General features: G+C 36.0%; 2 protein-coding genes across 2 annotated transcripts in view; both read right to left on the bottom strand.

Moving 5' to 3' along the window:
- Positions 1–18,731, bottom strand: part of MEOX2 (mesenchyme homeobox 2) — a 74,882-nt gene that overhangs the window by 37,411 nt on the left and 18,740 nt on the right. The gene's annotated exons all lie outside the window — the stretch shown is intronic.
- LOC143678954 (dynein axonemal assembly factor 4-like) lies at positions 11,792–18,487 on the bottom strand. The gene is given in 6 exon segments (XM_077155769.1): positions 11,792–14,341; positions 14,343–14,510; positions 14,512–14,557; positions 14,559–14,655; positions 14,723–14,995; positions 18,418–18,487. Coding segments are annotated over 6 exon segments (1,329 nt in total). The 3' UTR covers positions 11,792–13,666.

Below are 18,731 nucleotides of genomic sequence, written 5' to 3'. Positions count from 1 at the left end.
CAATTAATTCTAGAAGAATTACAATGGCCAAAAGACAGTAAGCTAAATTATCTCTGTGACAATTCCAAAACTTGTCTGTAAGAATATAATGCAATTTCTATAGACTTTGTAATGTTGACATAATAGTTAAAATCTACATAGTGTTTATTATATGTCAGGCTGTGTTCCAAGCATTTTACATGTATTGGCTCAATTAATCCTTCATTTCAGCAGGGAAGAAACTGAGGCACAGCAAACTTATTGAACTTGTGCAAGTTCACAAAGCCAACAAGGCTTTAACCTGGGGTTTAGTTTGGGGTTTAATCTCAAGGAGCCTTGCTCCAGGGTCTATGCTTTTAATCATTAAACTTTAAAATCTCACCCAAGCACTCCATTTTGAACCGATATCAAGAGATCCTGCTGAGAGAGTACAGAAGAAAGAGAAAATATGTTCATGAGCAACACATAATGGTTTGTACCTTCCCAATCTAAAAACTCCTAAGGCATATTAAAGACCCTCAGATTTCAAAATTCTCAGGGTCTTTAATTCTATATCTAACCACAGCATTGACAGCCTGACATGATTACTTAGTGGAATTGCTTCCTTAACATAAGACAACTGGACGTGAACAAGCATATTCTAGGTAGAGGGAATGATCTAGAACCTAGTCAATGATTAACACATTTTCTCCTCAGCCTTAGGCTCTTTGCCAACAAGGGATCCAAAACAGCTTGCAAAATAACACCTTTTAATCAAAAGTATCTTTTAAGATGATAGGGTATTAGGGCCCAATTCCTTTAAAGCTATAGCATTCTCAGTAAATTTCTTTATATAAAAATTGATTTTCTTCTTACTTTTCTAAGAATACATTTTCGAATAACGTTACTTTTTTTTTTTATGCTATATGGTGGGGGTCACATTTTAATCCTTTTCCATGTGAGTATCTCATTATTGCAGCATCATTTGTTGAATTTATTTGTTTGTGAGTTTTTTCTTTGTTTGTTTGGGGAAGTGCAGGGACCGGGAATCAAACCCGGGTCTCCTGCATGGAGACCTGAACTACCTTCACACCCCAATGTCATGCCTTTTATTGCTCAAGAGAAACTACACTAGGTGAACTAGCCATGTCTGAGTTATAGGATAGTTAATGGATGCCTCTTGAGAACCCTGTCACAAAGTATAATATTCCTATATAATTACACCTGCAAATCTCAATATTCTCACTTAGCAGTTTGCAATATTTTAAGTAAAATGCATATGGCAAAAAGCATGAAACATATGTTGCAACATATTTGGAAACACTAATCATGTAAAGAGACCTATTCTCAACCAAAGGAGTACTTCCCATTTTGAAATCAACACTGATATTTCCACTTTGGAAGAAAACATATCTATAATGAGTATAAACTGTATAATAAGTGTATAAATGGCTAAATAAGCACATCATATAGTACATGTAAAGATCTTCTAAAGAATGACTAATTCATCATATCAAACTTTTTAGTGTATTTCAGAAATTTTCTATTTTAGTAAATTAACATTTTTTTTTGTCACATGGGCAAGCATCAGGAATTGAACCCGGGTCTCCAGTATGGCAGGCGAGAACTCTGTCTGCTCAGCCACCACCCTAAATTAACTTTTTATTTTGAGATCATTATTGATTTGTGTACATACATAGAATATAATACCCTCTACCCAGTTTCTTCCAATGGGAACATCATGGAAAATTTTGGGACAATATCACAATAGTCAAGATACAGAACATTTCCATTACCACAAAGATTCCACATGCTGCTCTTTTATAGACACACCCAATATCCTCGGAGCCTTAGCTGAGCCTCGGAGCCTTAGCTTAGCCTGAGCCACCAATAATCTGCTCTCCAGAGAATTTTTATCTTTTCAAGAATGTTATATAAATGAAATACATATACGTAACTTTCTGGAATTGACTTTGTTTTACTCACCAGAATTCTCTGGAGATTCATCTACATCATTGCATATGTCAGTAGTTTCTTTGTTTTTATTACTGAGTAGTATTGCATGGCTAAAAGGCATCTGGGTTCTGGTTCAATTTTGAGCTATTATATTTAAAGCTGCTATGAACATTCATATACAGATATTTGCTTAAATATGAGTTTTCATTTCTCTGGAATAAATGTCCAAGAATATAATTGTTGGGTCATATGCAGGTTGCATGTTTAATTTGTTAAGAAACTGCCAAAATGCTTCCCATCATGGCTATACTATTTTACATTCCTCCTAAAGATGTAAGAGTGACTAGGTTTTCCTCAGCCCTCCAAGACGTGGTATGTTTTTTTTTGTTTATTTTAGCCATCCTAGTAAGGTGTGTAGCAATATCTCACGTGATTTTGAACACTTGTCGTATGTTTACTTGTGATCTGCCCAACCTCTTTAGTGAAATGTCTTTTGTCCATTTTCTAATTAGTTATTTTTAATTGTTGAGACTTGAGAGTTCTTTATGCATTCTAGATACTAGTCATTTGTTGGTTATTGGTTTGCAAACACTTCTCCCTCTCTGTGGCTTGTCTTTTCATCTTAAAAGGGCATCGTGGCTTAGAGCCACGTGCTCCCAGCAAAAGATACTGTTAAACTTATTCCATTTCTGTGGCTGTGAAACCTAGTAAATAGGACATTTTGATGAGGTTACATCGGTTAATGTATGGTCCAGCTGAATCAGGATGGGTCTCTTTTTTTAGTTGCATGGTCTGGGAATCGAACCCAGGTCTTCCACATGGAAGGTGAGCATTCTACCACTGAGCCACCTGTGCACCAGAGGATGTATGTTAATCCTACCGTTGAAAGCCTATAGGGAAGGCCACATAGAAGACGCCTGAGGGAACGGCCAGAAGCTGAAAGTCAGTGGAACTCAGAAGAGAAAGGAGAAGAGGCTGCCCTGTGCATGGCCATGTGACAGCAAAGCCAAAGACCAAGGATCACTGGCAGTCAGCTCTAGAATGACTTCAGGGAGAAAGCATCACCTTGATTTTGGACTTTTCCTAGCCCCCGAACCAGGAGGCAATAAATTCCTGTTGTTTTAGCCACCTACTGCATGGCATTTACTTCAGCATCTGGGAAACCAAAATGGAGGGTCTTTCACAGGACCAAAATTTTAACTTTAAGACTGATTTATCACTTTTTCTTTTTGTGGATGATGCTTTTGGTGTCAAGTCTAAGAAATCTTTCTGTATTCCAAGGTGCCAAAGATTTTCTCCCAGAAGTTGTGTAGATTTATGTTTTACCTTTAAGTTTGTAGCCACACTGGGTAATTTTTATAAAAGGTGTGATGTTTAGGTTAAGGTGGTTTGTTGCTGTCCTTGTTGTTTGTCTGTTTTTAATCTATGGATGTTCAATTTTTCCAGCACCATTTGTTGAAAAGTTTAACCCTCCTCTATTTAATTAGTTTTTGCATCTTTGTCAAATATCAGTTGGGTAAATTTCTGTGTGTCTATTTCTGGGTTCTCTATTCTGTCCCCCTGATCTATGTACTTTTCCTTTGGCCAGTACTACATATCCTTGACTAACATAATTATGCAATAAATCTTTAAATTGGGCACACTGACTTCTATCACTTTTTCCTTTTTTTTTTTTTTGTCAAGACTGTTTTTTAAAAATTTACATTCCTTTGTCTTTCCATACAAATTTCAGGAAAACCTTATTTCTACAAAAATTCTTGCTGGGATTTTTTTTTACAGCAATTTCACTAAACCTGTGTCTCAGTTTAGAGAGAATTGACATTTTTACTAGGTGAATTTTGCAGTACATAAATATAGTAAGTCCTTATATTTAATTATATCACCTTTGATTTCTCTCATCAGCATTTTTGTAGTTTTCGGCGTATATGTCCAGTACATATTTTGGTGGATTTACACCTAGGAATTTCAATTTTTTAATAACTGAAGATGGCTTTGCATTTTTAGTTTTAGTGTCCGGTGTTCAGTGCTAGTATGTAAGGAATAATTGATTTTATATATTTGCACACATGCATCAAACAGGGACAGATGATTTTTTTCCTTTCCAATATGTATTTTATTTATTTTCTTTCGTTATTGCGCTGGCTAGAACTTCTACTATCATGTTGAATAAGCATGGTTATAATGGACATCCTTGCCTTGGAGAAAGCATTTCATCTTTTTCCATTAAGTTCAATGTGTTAAGTAAAGTAAATTAGTTGCCTACATTGCTATTGCCAGAATTGACCCCTTTTCCAAGAAGTAACAGGGACTTTCTAAAGAGTTAAAAATAAAACTGGGGGCTTTCCAAAAAAAAATGACACATATTGAGTAATAGCCTGCAAAAGTTGCAGGGTAAGCAACAATTGGAAATAAGCTGGTATCAGTCTAGTAGAAATAGTCCAGGAGAAATAGAAAAATATACTTGAATAATTAATCTATGATCACTGCCCTTCCCGCCCCACCCCACCTCACCTTTTTTAAGACCCTTTGTTTGGAACCTAAATGCCCAGCAATTACTGTAACTTCCCCTGTGGAAATCCCCTAATTGCCTTTATAAGCCAATATAACTTGTTTTAAGAACTATTTTAAGACTCTTACTTCACATTGCACTCTCCTTGTCTGAGCAGTTTCTCTTTCAATATAGGCATTGTATTGATTATTGATTATTATATTACTCAGTTTTTTTTTTTGACAAATGTTAGCTATAGGGCTTTGTTTTGTTTTTATTTTTAACTTTTTGAAATTTTTAAATAATTTCAAGCTCACAGGCCAGTTGCAAAAGTACTACAAACTCCATACAGGTAATTCCCATCAGACCTCCCCCCAGAGACTCATATCCACCAGTTTTCATAGTTTGCTGTTTGATACATTTGCAGTATCATTCTCTCATCTATTTATCTATTTATCTCTCATCAAACAAGATTATTCCTTATGTAGTCACCATAAATGCAGTTAATAAGTTTAGCATTGATATAAAGTTTGCTGTAGGTTTTTTTTAGATATTCTTTATCAAGCTGAGGAAGTTCCTTCCCCTCCAGTTGTAGTTTTCCAAGAAGTTTTACCACAATTGTATGTTGAATTTTGTCGAACTGTTTTTCCTCATCATTTGGTATGATGATAAAAATTTTATTTTTTGTGCATTAACACAGTGGATTATAGTGATTGATTTTCATATAGTGAATGTCTTGCACCCTTGTAATACATACACTTGTTCATGTTATATAATTCTTTTTAAATATTGCTAAATTCTATTTGCTAATATTTTGTTAATAATTTTTGTAAATGTAATTCATGATGAATAGATATTGCTCTGCAGGTTTTCCTTTATTTATACTATCTAATGTTGGTATCACAGCAAAACCAGCTTCATACAATGAATTGCAAAGTACTCCCTCCTCTGCTATTTTCTGGAAGAGGGTGTGTAGAATTGACGTTAATTCATTTTTAAAAGTTTGGTAAAATATTCAAATGAAACCATTTAGACCTGGAAATTTCTTTCCTTTGGTGATTTTAAATTACAAATTCAATTTCCCTAATAGATGAAGGGCTATTCAAATCATCTTCTACATGTTGGCTGAGTTGTATTTGCTTTACAAGAAATTGGCCCCTTTTATCAAAGCTGTCAAATTTATTTGTGTGGAGTTGTTTGTAGCATTTCTTTTTTACTCTTGGTGTCTGCAGTGTCCATAGAGATATCCTCTTTATCATTCCTTATATTGGTCGTTGGTGTCTGATCTCTTTTTTACATTGTCAGTCTTGCTAGAAGATTATCGATTTTATTGACATTTCCAAAGAACCAGCTTTGAATTTCATAGATTTTCTTGGTTGCTTTCCTATGCTCAACTTTATTTAATTTTTCTTGCATCTTTACTATTTCTTTCCTCTACTTGCTTTGGGTTGATTTTGTTCTTTTTTTTTTCTAGGATATTGGAATGGGGAGTTTAGATTATTGAGACTTTTCTCCTTTTCTAATGTCCACTTAGTGCTATAAATGTCCCTCTCAACACTGCTTTAGCTATATCCCACAAAATTAGATATATTTTTATTTTCATTTCAGTTCAGTTCAGTTTTATATCCCTTGAGACTTCCTCTTTGATCCACATATTTAGAAATGTGTTGTTTACAAATTTTCCTATTATCTTTTTGCAATTAATGTCTATTTTGATTCAATTGTTGTCCAAGAACGCATTCTGGAGTATTAGAGTTCTTTTAAATTTTTTGAGGTTTGTTTTATGGATCAGTATATGGTCCCCCTTGGTAAATGTTCAACGAACACTTAAAAAGAAAGTGTATCCTATTGTTTTAGGAAGGAATATTCTGCAAATGTCAATTAAGTTCTGTTGGTTGATAATATTGATGGTGTTGTCGATCTTCTTCTAGGTCCTTTGCTGATTTTTTCTTACTTTATAATTTTTGAGAGATAACAATTTATAGATTTTTCTATTTCCCCTTTCAGCTCTATCCATCTTCTCTATACATATTTTACAACTCTGATATTTGGTACATACAGATTTACGACAGCTATGCTTCTTGGTTGATTGACTTTTTACCATTATGTAATGTCCCTCTCTGTCTCGGATAATTTTTTACTTCAAACTCTACTTTCTCTACAGCTAATATAGTCACTGCTTTCTTTTGATTAAAGTTTTCTTAACGTATCTCTTTCCAACTCTTATTTTCAACCTATATTCAACATTATATTCGAAGTGTGTTTCTGTAGCAACCTACGTTTGGATCATGTTCTTTAATCTACTCCTTCAATCTCTGTTTTAATTGGTATGCATGCATTTAGACTATCTACATTTAACGTAATTATTGATATGTTAGGGCTTAAATTTGTCATTTTACTTTTTGTTTGGTCTTTGTTGCCTCTGTTTTTTTGTTTTTGTTGCTTCTGTTGTTTTCCCTGCCATTCTTTTTGTATTTGAATATTTTAAAATTCAGTTTAAATTTGTTTGCACTGTTTTTGAGTGTATGTCATTGTGTAGCTTTTTGTTGTGGTTGCTCTAAGAATAACATTATATTTTGTTAACTAATTAGTCTACTGGTGTTCTCATCTTATCAGATCGACTGAAGTATAGAAACCTCACCTCTCTTTATGTCCTTTTAACCTACCCTAATTATATCATTCTTTCAAATATTTCTTCTGCATACATTTAGAATCACAGTGTTATAATTTTTGCTTTATATAGAAATTATAATTCAGAAAACTCTAAACAGAAGGAAATCATATTGCTATTACCCATAACTTTACAATTTCCATTATTCTTTCTTTTTCTTTCTTTTTTTTTTTTTAGCATGGGTAGGCACCGGGAATCAAATCTGGGTCTCCAGCATGGCAGGTGAGAACTCAACCTGCTAAGCCACCCTGGCTCCCCCTCTTTTTGTTTTGATACTCCAGTTTTCTTTCTTTTATCATTCCCTATCTGTTTGCAAACTCATTAGTCATTTCTTTCAGTACTTGAAAAATATGATGCCACCTTGTTTATGCCACCAAGGTTTACAGTGGGAAGTCTGTTACCATTTCAAAAATTTCCCTACTGGTCAAATGCCATTTTTCTCTCACTGCTTTCAAAATATTTGTGTTTGCTGATCTATAATTCACAGAATCTTTACTATAATGTGTCTTGGGTTTCTTTGGGCTTATTCTATTTGGAATTATCTATATTTACTATAGATTACAGGTGTATGCCTTTTGCAAAATTTAAGATGTTTTCAGCTATTATTTCTCTGAGTATTTTGTCAGCCCCACATTCTTTCTCTTCTTCTGAACTGTGACGACGCAAATGTGAGGCATTTTGTTATAGTTCTACATGTCTCTGAAACTCTATTTTGTTTTGTTTGAGTCTATTTTCAATTATTCAGATTGATCAATTCTATTGTTAGATTGCCATGCTCACTGATTCTTTCCTCTGTCCTCTCCTTCCAGTTCGTAGTCCCATCACTTGATATTAGGTTACTGTATTTTTCAGTTTTTAGAATTTTGTTTGTTCCTCCTTCATAGCGCCTATTTATTTGCTGAAACTTTCTACTTTGTTGAAATGTCCTCTGTTTTTTTTCCTCTGTTTAAAAAGTGTTCACAATTATCCACTGAAGCATTCTTATGATGGGTCCTTAAAATTTTTGTCAGATAACTCTTATGTCTCTGTCATCTCTATTTTAGTGTATCACAACTGTCTTTTTTACATCCAAGTTTCAATCTACTGGCTCTCATTATGACAAGTGATTTTCAAATGAAACCTGGACACTTTGGGTATTAGAGTAGGCTATTCTGGATCTTATTCAAATCTTCTATTTTAGTTGGCCCCCATTGGCACTGCCATGCCAGAAGATGGAGAGCTGCCTCAGTACTGTCACTTGTGAGGAGAAGTCCAACATCCCACTCAACCTCAACTGACACCCAAGTTGGGGAGGGGCTCGCAGCCACTGCCAGGTGAGGGGAGGGGCTCTGGCTGCATATGAGGCCGCTGGTAAGGATACACTGCTTGGAGGAGGGCTGCTTCCAGGTGGGAGGGGAGGTGGCCTGGCTACTGCTGGCAATGTGCCAGTCCCAACCCTCCGCAAGTTCTCTTCCAATACCACCCCAGTTGGCAGGGGAAGGTGACTAAGCACCATCAGATGTGGTAGGAGTATAGGCTCCCTGTATAAGCTTTACCTGTGTGGGTGGAGAGGGCAGGCACACCTCGATGTCTGGGGAAGATGAAAATCCCGGTTTCCTACCCAGCTTGGGCAAGGATGGGGCATCTCCTGAAAGTTTGATGAGGGTGGAATCCTCGGCTCCCCACTCAGCTTTTGCTGGTGGAAATTGGGGATGGGGACGCAATTTTTTTCCATGGCATCTGCTAGAGCAAATTGGTTATTGTCTAAACGTTTGTTTGGCAAGGATTCCCCTTTCCTGAACATTTGCCTAGAAAGATCAAACTTCTGTTTTAGCTTTTCTATGTCTGTTGGCATGCTCAGTTTGCTGGAGTCTTCAGCTCCAAATCTGAGTCATTTGAGACAGAAAACAAAGCCAGGGAACTCAGCGCCATGTCATTTCTTGGGTGTCAAAGACTCTGGCCCGTCTGCCTTCTTTTAGCCACCTTTTAGCTAAAGATGACGTTTATACATGTATAATGTCCAGTGTTCTTAGTTGTACTTAGTGGAAGGAATATCTTCCTAGAAGTGGAATTCCAAAACTTTACTTACATTTTATTTAGCTTATTTATGAACTATGCAATGTTATTTTAAAATATGAGTTTTATGGAGGCCATAATGTTGCATCTCTTTGCAAGTAATTTCCAAGTATTTATATGTAAGTATAGGGATTAGTAGTAGGCGAAAAGGAAATGACCTTGCAGTCTGGTGTATGCATATGGAATGCAAATTCCATATCCACGTCTGTTGTATGTCAAAGGATGTCTAATGTCTACTGCAGAGCCTAACTCCAGAATTTTAAACACTGGAGAGTAAAAAGGAACCAGCTTATTTATTTTAAAAAGTTCCATGCAACATAGTAAAATGTAGGCCTTCATTATCTTGCTACAATTATTCAGGTATTTATTTTATTCTTTTATCAAACATTTGAGCAGATTCTGTGCCGGTGTTTGTCCTAAACACTTGAGGTTACAGATTTGGTCTCTGCATTCAGATTTAGGACATTCGGGTTAATAAGTAATTTAATAAATTATTACTAGTTCAGAAATAAAAGCATGAAGTTCAAATCTAGAGTATGGGTGACCAGAAGATAGAGTGAGGGGAGATAATGGAGGGCTGAGGCTTAATTTGCACAGACTGCTTAATAAGTTTGGCTGGAAATGGATAGAGATGATGGTAGCACATTACTGTCAGTGTAATTAACAGGAGGGAATTATGGGTGTGATTGTGGTTGGAAGGGGAAGTTTAGGGTGGTGTGTGTCACTAGAGGGAAAGCTAGAGGATGAAATATGTGGCCATGTCATTCCTGTCGTGACTCCTATTGTGGATGATGAGTGTGGTTAATGTTACAGATATAAGAATGTTCCTCCATGAACTAGAACAAAAGTACATCACTATTACAAGGTGTTAATAATAGGGTGGTATAAGGGGAAGAATATAAACAATGCAAACTATGGACCACATGTAACAGTAATATTGTAATATTCCTTCATCAGTTGTAACAAAGATACCAGACCAACGCTAAGCATCAGTAATAGTGAGGCTTACAGGGTATGAGATTTTTATGTTTTGAAGTGATGAAAATGTTCTTAAATTGATTTCAGTAATGAATGCACAGCTCTGTGATTATAATGAGAACCATTGATTGGACACTTTGGATGGACTATATTATGGTTGAATAAAACTGTCTTTTAAAAATAACAACAATAATAATAATAAAAGTATGTGCAACAAGCTACAAGAGACTGAAGGGAAGGGTGTAAGTACCTTTCCTGAGTGTATTAAGGATACCTTTGTAGGGGAAGAGACATTTGAGCTGAGCTTAAAAAATGAGTATTCCACACAGAGGGAATGGCAAGATCAATATCATAAATATACTAAGCAGCCCAGGAAGTCCTTCAGAAGCTAATACATACCTGAGGTTGGAGCCTAGCACATGGAGAATGCTGGAGAATGGGAGAAAAAATGGGAAAAGATCACAGACAGTGCATGTCTTGGTTTGTTAACGCTGTTGGAAATGCGATATACCAGAAATGGGTTGGTTTTTATAAAGGTAATTTATTACATTACACGTTTACTGTTTTAAGGCCATAAAGAGGTCCAAACTAAGGCATCCAGAAAAAGATATGTTGACTAAAGAAAGGCTGATCTGGGAAGGCACATGGCTGGTGTCTGCTGGTCCTTTGACTTCTAGTTTCAAACAGCTTCCTTGGGGGCGTTTTCTTTCTGCATCTCCAAAAGTCTCTCTGTATGTCAGCTCTGAGCCTTTTCCAAGATGTCTCCTTCTTAAAGGGCTCCAGGAAGTGACTCAACTTGAATGGGTGAAGACCACCTAATCAACAGGCCCCACCCACAATTGTGTGGATCACATCTCCTTGGAAACAACTTAATCAAAAAGCTCTCACCCAGCAATACTGAATCAGGATTAAAGAGCACGGCTTTTCTGGGGTACACAACAGTTTCAAGCCAACACAGTGAGCTCAGGGAGTATGGTCACTTGAGGGTTTTCATGAGGGCAGAAGCAGAGGGGTGTGCCCAAAGCTGCAAGAACCTGACGCTGATTCTCCCGCCTCTTCCTACCCAGCCCCAGGGTTTCTCAATCTGGAAACTACTGGCATTTTGAATTATATCAATCCCCATTGTGGGGGGTGGGGGGGACGTACTGTGTATTGTGAGACATTTAGCAACATCCTTGGCCCTAACTACCCCCTTGCTGAGAAACCATTTGTCTCCAAATATTAACAAATGTCCCCTGGTGGGGGAAGCAAGCCCCATCTGAGAACCACTGGTCTCTCCTCCTTAAGGTTTCAGCATTGTGCTTGGCACACCACAAGTGCTCATTAGGGATGTTTATATCCTTGTTTACACTTTTATTTAAAAAGTAAGTATAGCGGGAATATTGGGGTAAATTACCAAGCCCTTGGTAATTGTAATGCTATAGGTGAAAAATTGGGTTTCTAAATTAAGAAATTGGGAGAGAAGGGGAAATAAACAGTTATTCAGGATGTAAAGATTTTGATAACGAAATACACAAGTATTTTCTATTGGTCAGTGGCTATTTCCTTCTCAAACTTGCCATGATCAATAGCTGAGAAACTTTGCATAAAGATATGTCTGCCTCATCTCTGTTTTTCTGAGAGATAAGTAAATAAGCATGGTTTGCTACTTTGAGAGAGAGAGAGAGAGAGAGAGAGAGAGAGAGAGATTCAAAGCATCTCAATTCACCCATTAATTAATTAATATATTAGCTCATTCACTTACTTGCCTTGGGCAAATAGGCACCTGCATAAAATGTAGGACCTGAGCTTTCGGAATATTTTTCACTTTTTTTTAAGTAAACCCATACTGTTAGTAGTATATAGCACTTTGCCAATGGGATATCTACTTAACATGCACTTGGTAAATGATCTAATCACTGCAAAATGGGTAGTTGGATCAACTAGCCTAACATTATGACCAACCATGGCGTTGATTCAATTGTAGAGTATTTCTCATATTTTCACCATGTTCCATTTATTTGTATACATAATTGATATGTAATATATATAAAGACAGAACTACTTATCCTAGATCAAAGCAGCATTATTCAACGGGTTTCCCATTTTTGGCTATGCAAACTCACATAGCTCCCTGTGTAACACAGAATGCATTTTTTATATGACTGGCTATTTAGGGAAGCACTCTATAGTTCTGAAAAAAAGCTATTCTCCATAAGAAGCCAACGTCAAAAACACTATGTTCTAGTTTGCTAGCTGCCGGAATGCAAAATATCAGAAACAGAATGGTTTTTAAAAAGGGGAATTTAGTAAGTTGCTAGTTTACATTTCTAAGGCCAAGAAAATGTTCCTATTACAAGTCTATAGAAATGTCCAATCAAAGGCATCCAGGGAAATAAACCTTCGTTCAAGAAGGCCAATGAAGTTCAGGGTCTCTCTCTAGTGAGAAGGCACATGGCGAACACAATCACCGTTTCTCTCTCATCTGAAAAAGCACACGGTGAACACGGACAAGGTTTCTCTCTCATCTGGAAGGGCACATGGTGAATATGGTGTCATCTGCTGGCTTCCTGTTTCATGAAGCTCCCTGGGAGGCATTTTCCTTCTTCATCTCCAAAGGTCACTGGCTGGTGGACTCTGCTTTTTGTGGCTATGTTGTTCTGCTCTCTCTGAATCTCCCATTCTCCAAACATTTCCTCTTTTATAGGACTCCAGAAACTTCTCAAGACCACCCTAATGGGTGGAGACATGTCGTCACCTAATCCAGTTTAACAACCACTCTTGACTAAATCACATCATCCAGGGAGATGCTCTGATTACAGTTTCAAACATACAGCATTGAATAGGGATTATTCTACCTTTATGAAATGGGATTTTGATTAAAACATGGCTTTTTTAGGGGGCATACTTCCTTTCAAACCAGCACACATTAAGCTTGTGGTTTTGGTATTATTTGCATCACTCTATCTACCTGAGCTAATTGACAAACTTTCCAATAACAGATAATGATTGGCTGGGGTAGCAATGTGTAGGTGTGACTATCAACATAGTTATATTTAATCACATAGTACAAGATAGCATTCTGCAAAGGAATCTAGTTAAATAAGGTAAAATAAATGAAAACAGTTTTATAGCCAGGCAAAACTTTGCAAATTTAACTATTTCATCTTATTTTTAGGCAAAACCATTCTTTTTTTTTTGTATAAACATGATCTTTTATTTAAAAATTCTATTTTGTTAAAAATTAATCAGTAAGTTCTAGTACCTATCACACCAACAAATACTGTGTTGGTTACAAGAGTAAACTCTAATTCAGTAAGAAAAAAAGTATAATTAAACTATGTATTAAAATAAAGAAACAAAGAATTAAAATAGATTGTTCTTATTTTGTTTTTTCAAATTCAGAAACCTTTCAAGTCAAATATTACGTTTTCTACAGATTTGTGATATTTTGCTCTTTACAGAACTAGAGTACTGAACAGGAAGTGATACTGCCCAATCAGCCATAGTATGTATAGAGATTCCAAATGTCTCCAGTTATTTTTGTAAAACTTAAAACAATACCAAGTTGTCTCTAGTAATCATTGAGATTTTAGTTCTGTTCCTTGAATTATATTCCGAATCTTCTCAGCATCATTTTGTACAATTTTGTTGGATGGGTCAATCTTAAGTGCAGCTTCATAATCCTGTAGGCCTTCTACATACAATTCTAGTTGACAGAATGCCGTTCCACGTCGTACATGTGCCTTCATTCTTGCATTAGCATTGCCTGCAACAGGTGGTGTCAATAATTCCAACGCCTTAGAAGAATCTTCGATGGCTTTGTGTAAGTTTTTTATTTTTAGATGGCAAGCAGCCCGATTCAAGTACAACAAAGGAATCTTACTATTTAGTCTTATGGCTAAGTTGTATGCATTAACAGCTGCCAAATAGTTTTCTGTTGCAAACAATTTGTTTCCTTTGTCCTTCAACCATTCTGGGTTCTTTTCTTCTTCTTTTAAATCACAAAGTTCAGGAATATCAGTATTCATTGTTCTTCGTGCCTCTGCTTGTTTATGTAGCCACTCCTCTTCTTCTGCTACTTGTGATTCCCGGAGAGCAGTTGGGAATACTCGAGGAGTAAAGTTGATTTTAATACTGCCAACAGAGCAAGGAGCAGGAGCATTGTCTTCATTAAACTTATCAAAAAATATATTTTCTGAATTTCTCCCTTTTGTGGCAAGATTTCCAGAAGCCAAGTTTCTATTGACTTTTTTTATGCTGTAATTTTTTTCTTTCTTCTTCAATTTGCTTTTTTTCTTGACTTAATTTCACTTCTCTCTGAATTTCTTTTTGTTCTTCAACTTTTCTTTGATGTTCTTTCCAGGCTTCCAATTCTTTAGTTGCTTTTATCCGTTCATTTTCTTTCATATCTTGTATTTTTTTTCCTCTCTTGTTCTTCAATCTTCATCATGACATTCAGCGCATATTTCCCGCCTTGCTGCAGTTTTTGCTTCCGCAGCTTCTTTCGCTGTCTCTTGTGCTTGTAAAATAGATTTTTCCCTTATTCTTTGCATCATCTGTTTGTCAACTTTTTGGTGTAGCACACTCCTTGGCAGTAGAGTGAAGCCTTACGTGCTCTTCCTCAGAATAATCACCTGACACAGAAAGGGCCTCCCAAACGCCCGCTTCTTTTTTATACAAGGTGAAGATAATAGCGTCATTCCCAATTTTGGCTTTGCTGCTCGCATCGTCAGTGGAGGCACAGAGAAACACTTCAAATACAAATGGAGGATAATTGACCTTCAGATAGTTTTCAGTGCAGAACACGTCCGTATCTCTGCCGCAGGCGCCTCGGAGGGGCACGGAGAGAAAGACTGCATTCTGCGTCTGCTGCCAGCTGTAATCGCTAACCTGCCGGCAAAACCATTCTTATATCCTGGAATTAAAAAGGATAAAACCACTCCATTCTATTGCCTCTTGTGATGCTAAAAGAGGACTAGAACAAAAATCAGCCCCACTACTCCTATGTGCCTTTTAAAAGAAAAAATGTGTAAAACCAGATAAAGACTACATTCAACAACTTTGTGTTCTACAAAGAAGTGTGCCCATGTTAATGTGATACACAATGCTGTTCTGTAGGGAAGTATATGAAATTTTGTGGTTTTCAGTTCTCCATTTACTTATACTAAAAGCAATTTAAGTAGATACGTAAAAGAATCTTGAATCACATCTATTAATAATCAGTTAAAAGAATATACACCAGTGTGCTTGTCTAGCATTAAAAAAAACATCAGCTGAACAAATACTCTACTGAGATTTTAGAATGTTAGCAGAACAGGATTTTTCAAGTGACAACAGATTAAAAATAAAGAAATAAAGACAGAAGGGCTGGGGAAATTAAACATATTTTGCAGTTGCCAGACTATTGTCATTTTTCAAGATTGGGTAATACATTAATCTCCTATAGGAAAAAGCTGACTTTCCATTTCCATAGTGTTATAAGCCAGGTTTCAGTATTTTTGGCTTAGAACAATGGCGCAAGCCCCCATTCCTTCAACATTTTCCATGTTCTCCTTAATATCCACACAGTGCAGTGACGGGGACTACTTCTAGAAATACATTTGTATTTTATCCTGGGATTTATAAGGAACAAAACCACTCAAGAAGCCTTGTGATTGAAGGCGATACATTTGAACATTTAAAAGCATGGTTCCACTAGAGCAATCACTATTTCCTACAGTCAGAAGCAATGGCCTAACCTACAATAGATCTCTCTTATTCTGGAGGCCAAAGTCTAAGGTGGGACAGGACCCCCAGAGCTAAAAAGTTGCTATACTTTTTCAAGAAGTAATTCAGAGATTTAGATAGCTCAAGCTTTAAATGTACTATCATAGTGGTTATTCCCACATCTATTTATAAACAAAGCTGTAACTGTCGATGGGAAATCAGCTGTCTCGTTTAAGTACACAGGGACCAAGGCCACACTGACCAAACAGGTATGACACCCTTTCATAGTCACAAACTATATTTTGTTTAAAAATATCAGACCTCTGAAAACCAGTGTGATTATAAAATCATGGACGGAAGTTGATGAGTAGGAAGAGTCAATTTACAAAAAAAAAAAAAAAAAAAAGGACTCTCATCTTTGGCCGAATTTGTTAATGTCAGGAAAAAAATAATTCTACAATAATCTTTAAAATACATGAATGGCATAGAAATGAAGTTATTTTTAAAAGAAAAAACATGAATATGCAAGATTTTAGTAGCCAGGACTATTATGAATAATTGTATGAACTAGTACAAGGCAGGCAGTGAGAAGCAGAAGAAAATATGTTCCAGTAACTACATCATTCCAGTCACTGAACTACTGAAAGAGGCAAGACAATTTGCTCTCTTGATCTCCCTAATTGAACTCCTGGTCTTTTCAACATCATTTGTCTGAAAAAAAACATTTATTTATTAAGAAGTTTATCATTGATATGGAGAAAATTTTCAGTTAAAAAAAAGCTTGTAATTCAAGTCAAGAAGCTTCTTTTTAGTATTATGATTATTAAAGCAAACATAAACTAGAGGGTTTTTGATATGTGTGCTAATAACTGCTATAAAGAAGACAGGTTAAGCAATATCTGATGTGTTATTGAAGCAAATAAATTCCTTAATCAAAACCCAGGAATGAACATAAAATTTAAGGAAAATAGCAAAGCACCATCACTTAAATTTACTTTATGATACACTTTCAGTTTGCCTCTTACTGTCTATTTATTTTGTGTCTCATTTGCTTCTTGATTACTCTAAGCTTTTAGGCATTTGGCTCCTCTTTTTGTTCTGCCTCTTATCTGACTGAATTTCCCTAGTGAGTGGCTGATTAAAGAGGATGAGGATGCCCCCAAAAGAAGATGGAATGCATCTGCAGTTACTTTTATTTTCACTTGAGAGCAATAAAACTGAGGCACAACTCTGATTTTCTGAAACAAAGCAACAAACGAAAAAGGTTCTCAGCAATCAAGGCTTGATATTTATTCCTTAACTATGATGCCATCTTTCAAATAAAAGTTCTTATGTAAGCACCAATTGCCATTTGATTAAAGGTAGAATATCAAACAAAGTTAAAACAACTATAAGGTTAATTTGGTTGGTGGCCACAGACCTCTTCAAATTTCTTGTGTTTTCACATGTCAGGCTTTCTACGTAAGAAGTTTCCAAGGGCCGTACAGATTTCATTTTGGCTTGGTCCCCGCACTTTTGCTTAATGTCAAGGTTTGAAGTTGTTTGACTTCTCACTCTATGGAACTCTGTTGGAATTTCTAGCAGGTGTGAAGACCTAAAGGCTCCTTCAGTTCCACCTCCTTTCCACTTATTAAATACTTTATCTCAGAGGATGAAGCAAAAGTGACTTTTGTGTTCCTGGCAGTCTCCTGCTTCACAGGACTTAACAGTGATTTGTTTATTTCAGAGGAAATGAAGACCAGTCAGTGATGACAGATTTATTAGTTAAGTGGACATCATGCACACACACACATACACAAACCTTTTCTTACAGTTCAGACATCCTTCTAACCACACTTTAAATTCTCAAGACAATGTCAGACATTTTGGCAAATCGAATGCATGTGCTTCAAGATAGTTAAATTTATGAGTTTATATGATTTCCTCCACATACATTTCCATAATTCTTAGGTGAAAAATGAGCAAAGAAAACTTATATTATCCTAAATTAAGAGTAAAAGCTGACATGATGCATTAGTAACTTCCCAGGAATTGGAACACTGAATATCTCTTGGAAAATAATCGAAGGGATATTAAAAACAAAAAGTGATGAAGAGTAAGGATTCAAGAAAGAGCCTGGCATTTAGACAGAGTACTTGCCACACAATTAAACCCCTCAAACTCTTAATCATGAAATGCATCTAAATATAACAGCATTATATATTTAATTGCCATATTAATCACTGACGAAATATTATTTTATGTTCATTTAAATTTTCAGAGTAAATTTAAATAGACAGAAACTCTAGAATGTTCCAAGTTATTCCTTTTCAATAAATGATCAATTTTACCAGAAGGTAGAAGACAGGAAAGGCAGACACTGAGGTCTCATCTTTGGAAATTCTATTCCTTTCAGATTCAATTAGAAAAGAAAAAAAATCCAATCAAATGGGCAACAGTAATTAAATAGTAATATTATCAGGGGAAAGTAGATTTATGTGCTACCATCAAAGGAAAATTTCAATTTATTTGACCTCTCAATAGATAAATAGGATAAAAATTTCAAACTGCAAGTTATAGAAATAATAGAAGGTTCCTGAGTAGGAAGTTAATCTCAGCTCTGCATATGCAGTCTCAAAGGTACCACTCTGAGCCTGAAAATTATCTTTAAGATTATATTCTTTAAGATTGAGGGTGAGGGTAGTGGTTCTCATGATTTGTACAATCCTCTACAATTCTAACATTACAAAATAGCCTGGAAGAGAGTCTTAACAGCTCTCATAATAAAGATAGAGAGAAAGTAGGAAATGCTAGGAAGACCAAAGAAAAGCAACGTAGGAAGTTCTAAAAGACAGTACACATGCTTCACAAGTAGTTTGAAAGTCAGCCCTTCAAGTATAAGAGAGCTAATCACATCACAGTCATGCTTATCACTGTCCTCCACAGTGTCTTCCATGG

The sequence above is a fragment of the Tamandua tetradactyla genome, chromosome 1 (genome assembly GCF_023851605.1).
Source record: "Tamandua tetradactyla isolate mTamTet1 chromosome 1, mTamTet1.pri, whole genome shotgun sequence".
Taxonomy (NCBI): Eukaryota; Metazoa; Chordata; class Mammalia; order Pilosa; family Myrmecophagidae; genus Tamandua; species Tamandua tetradactyla.
This window is presented reverse-complemented; position numbering and strand designations above follow the sequence as displayed.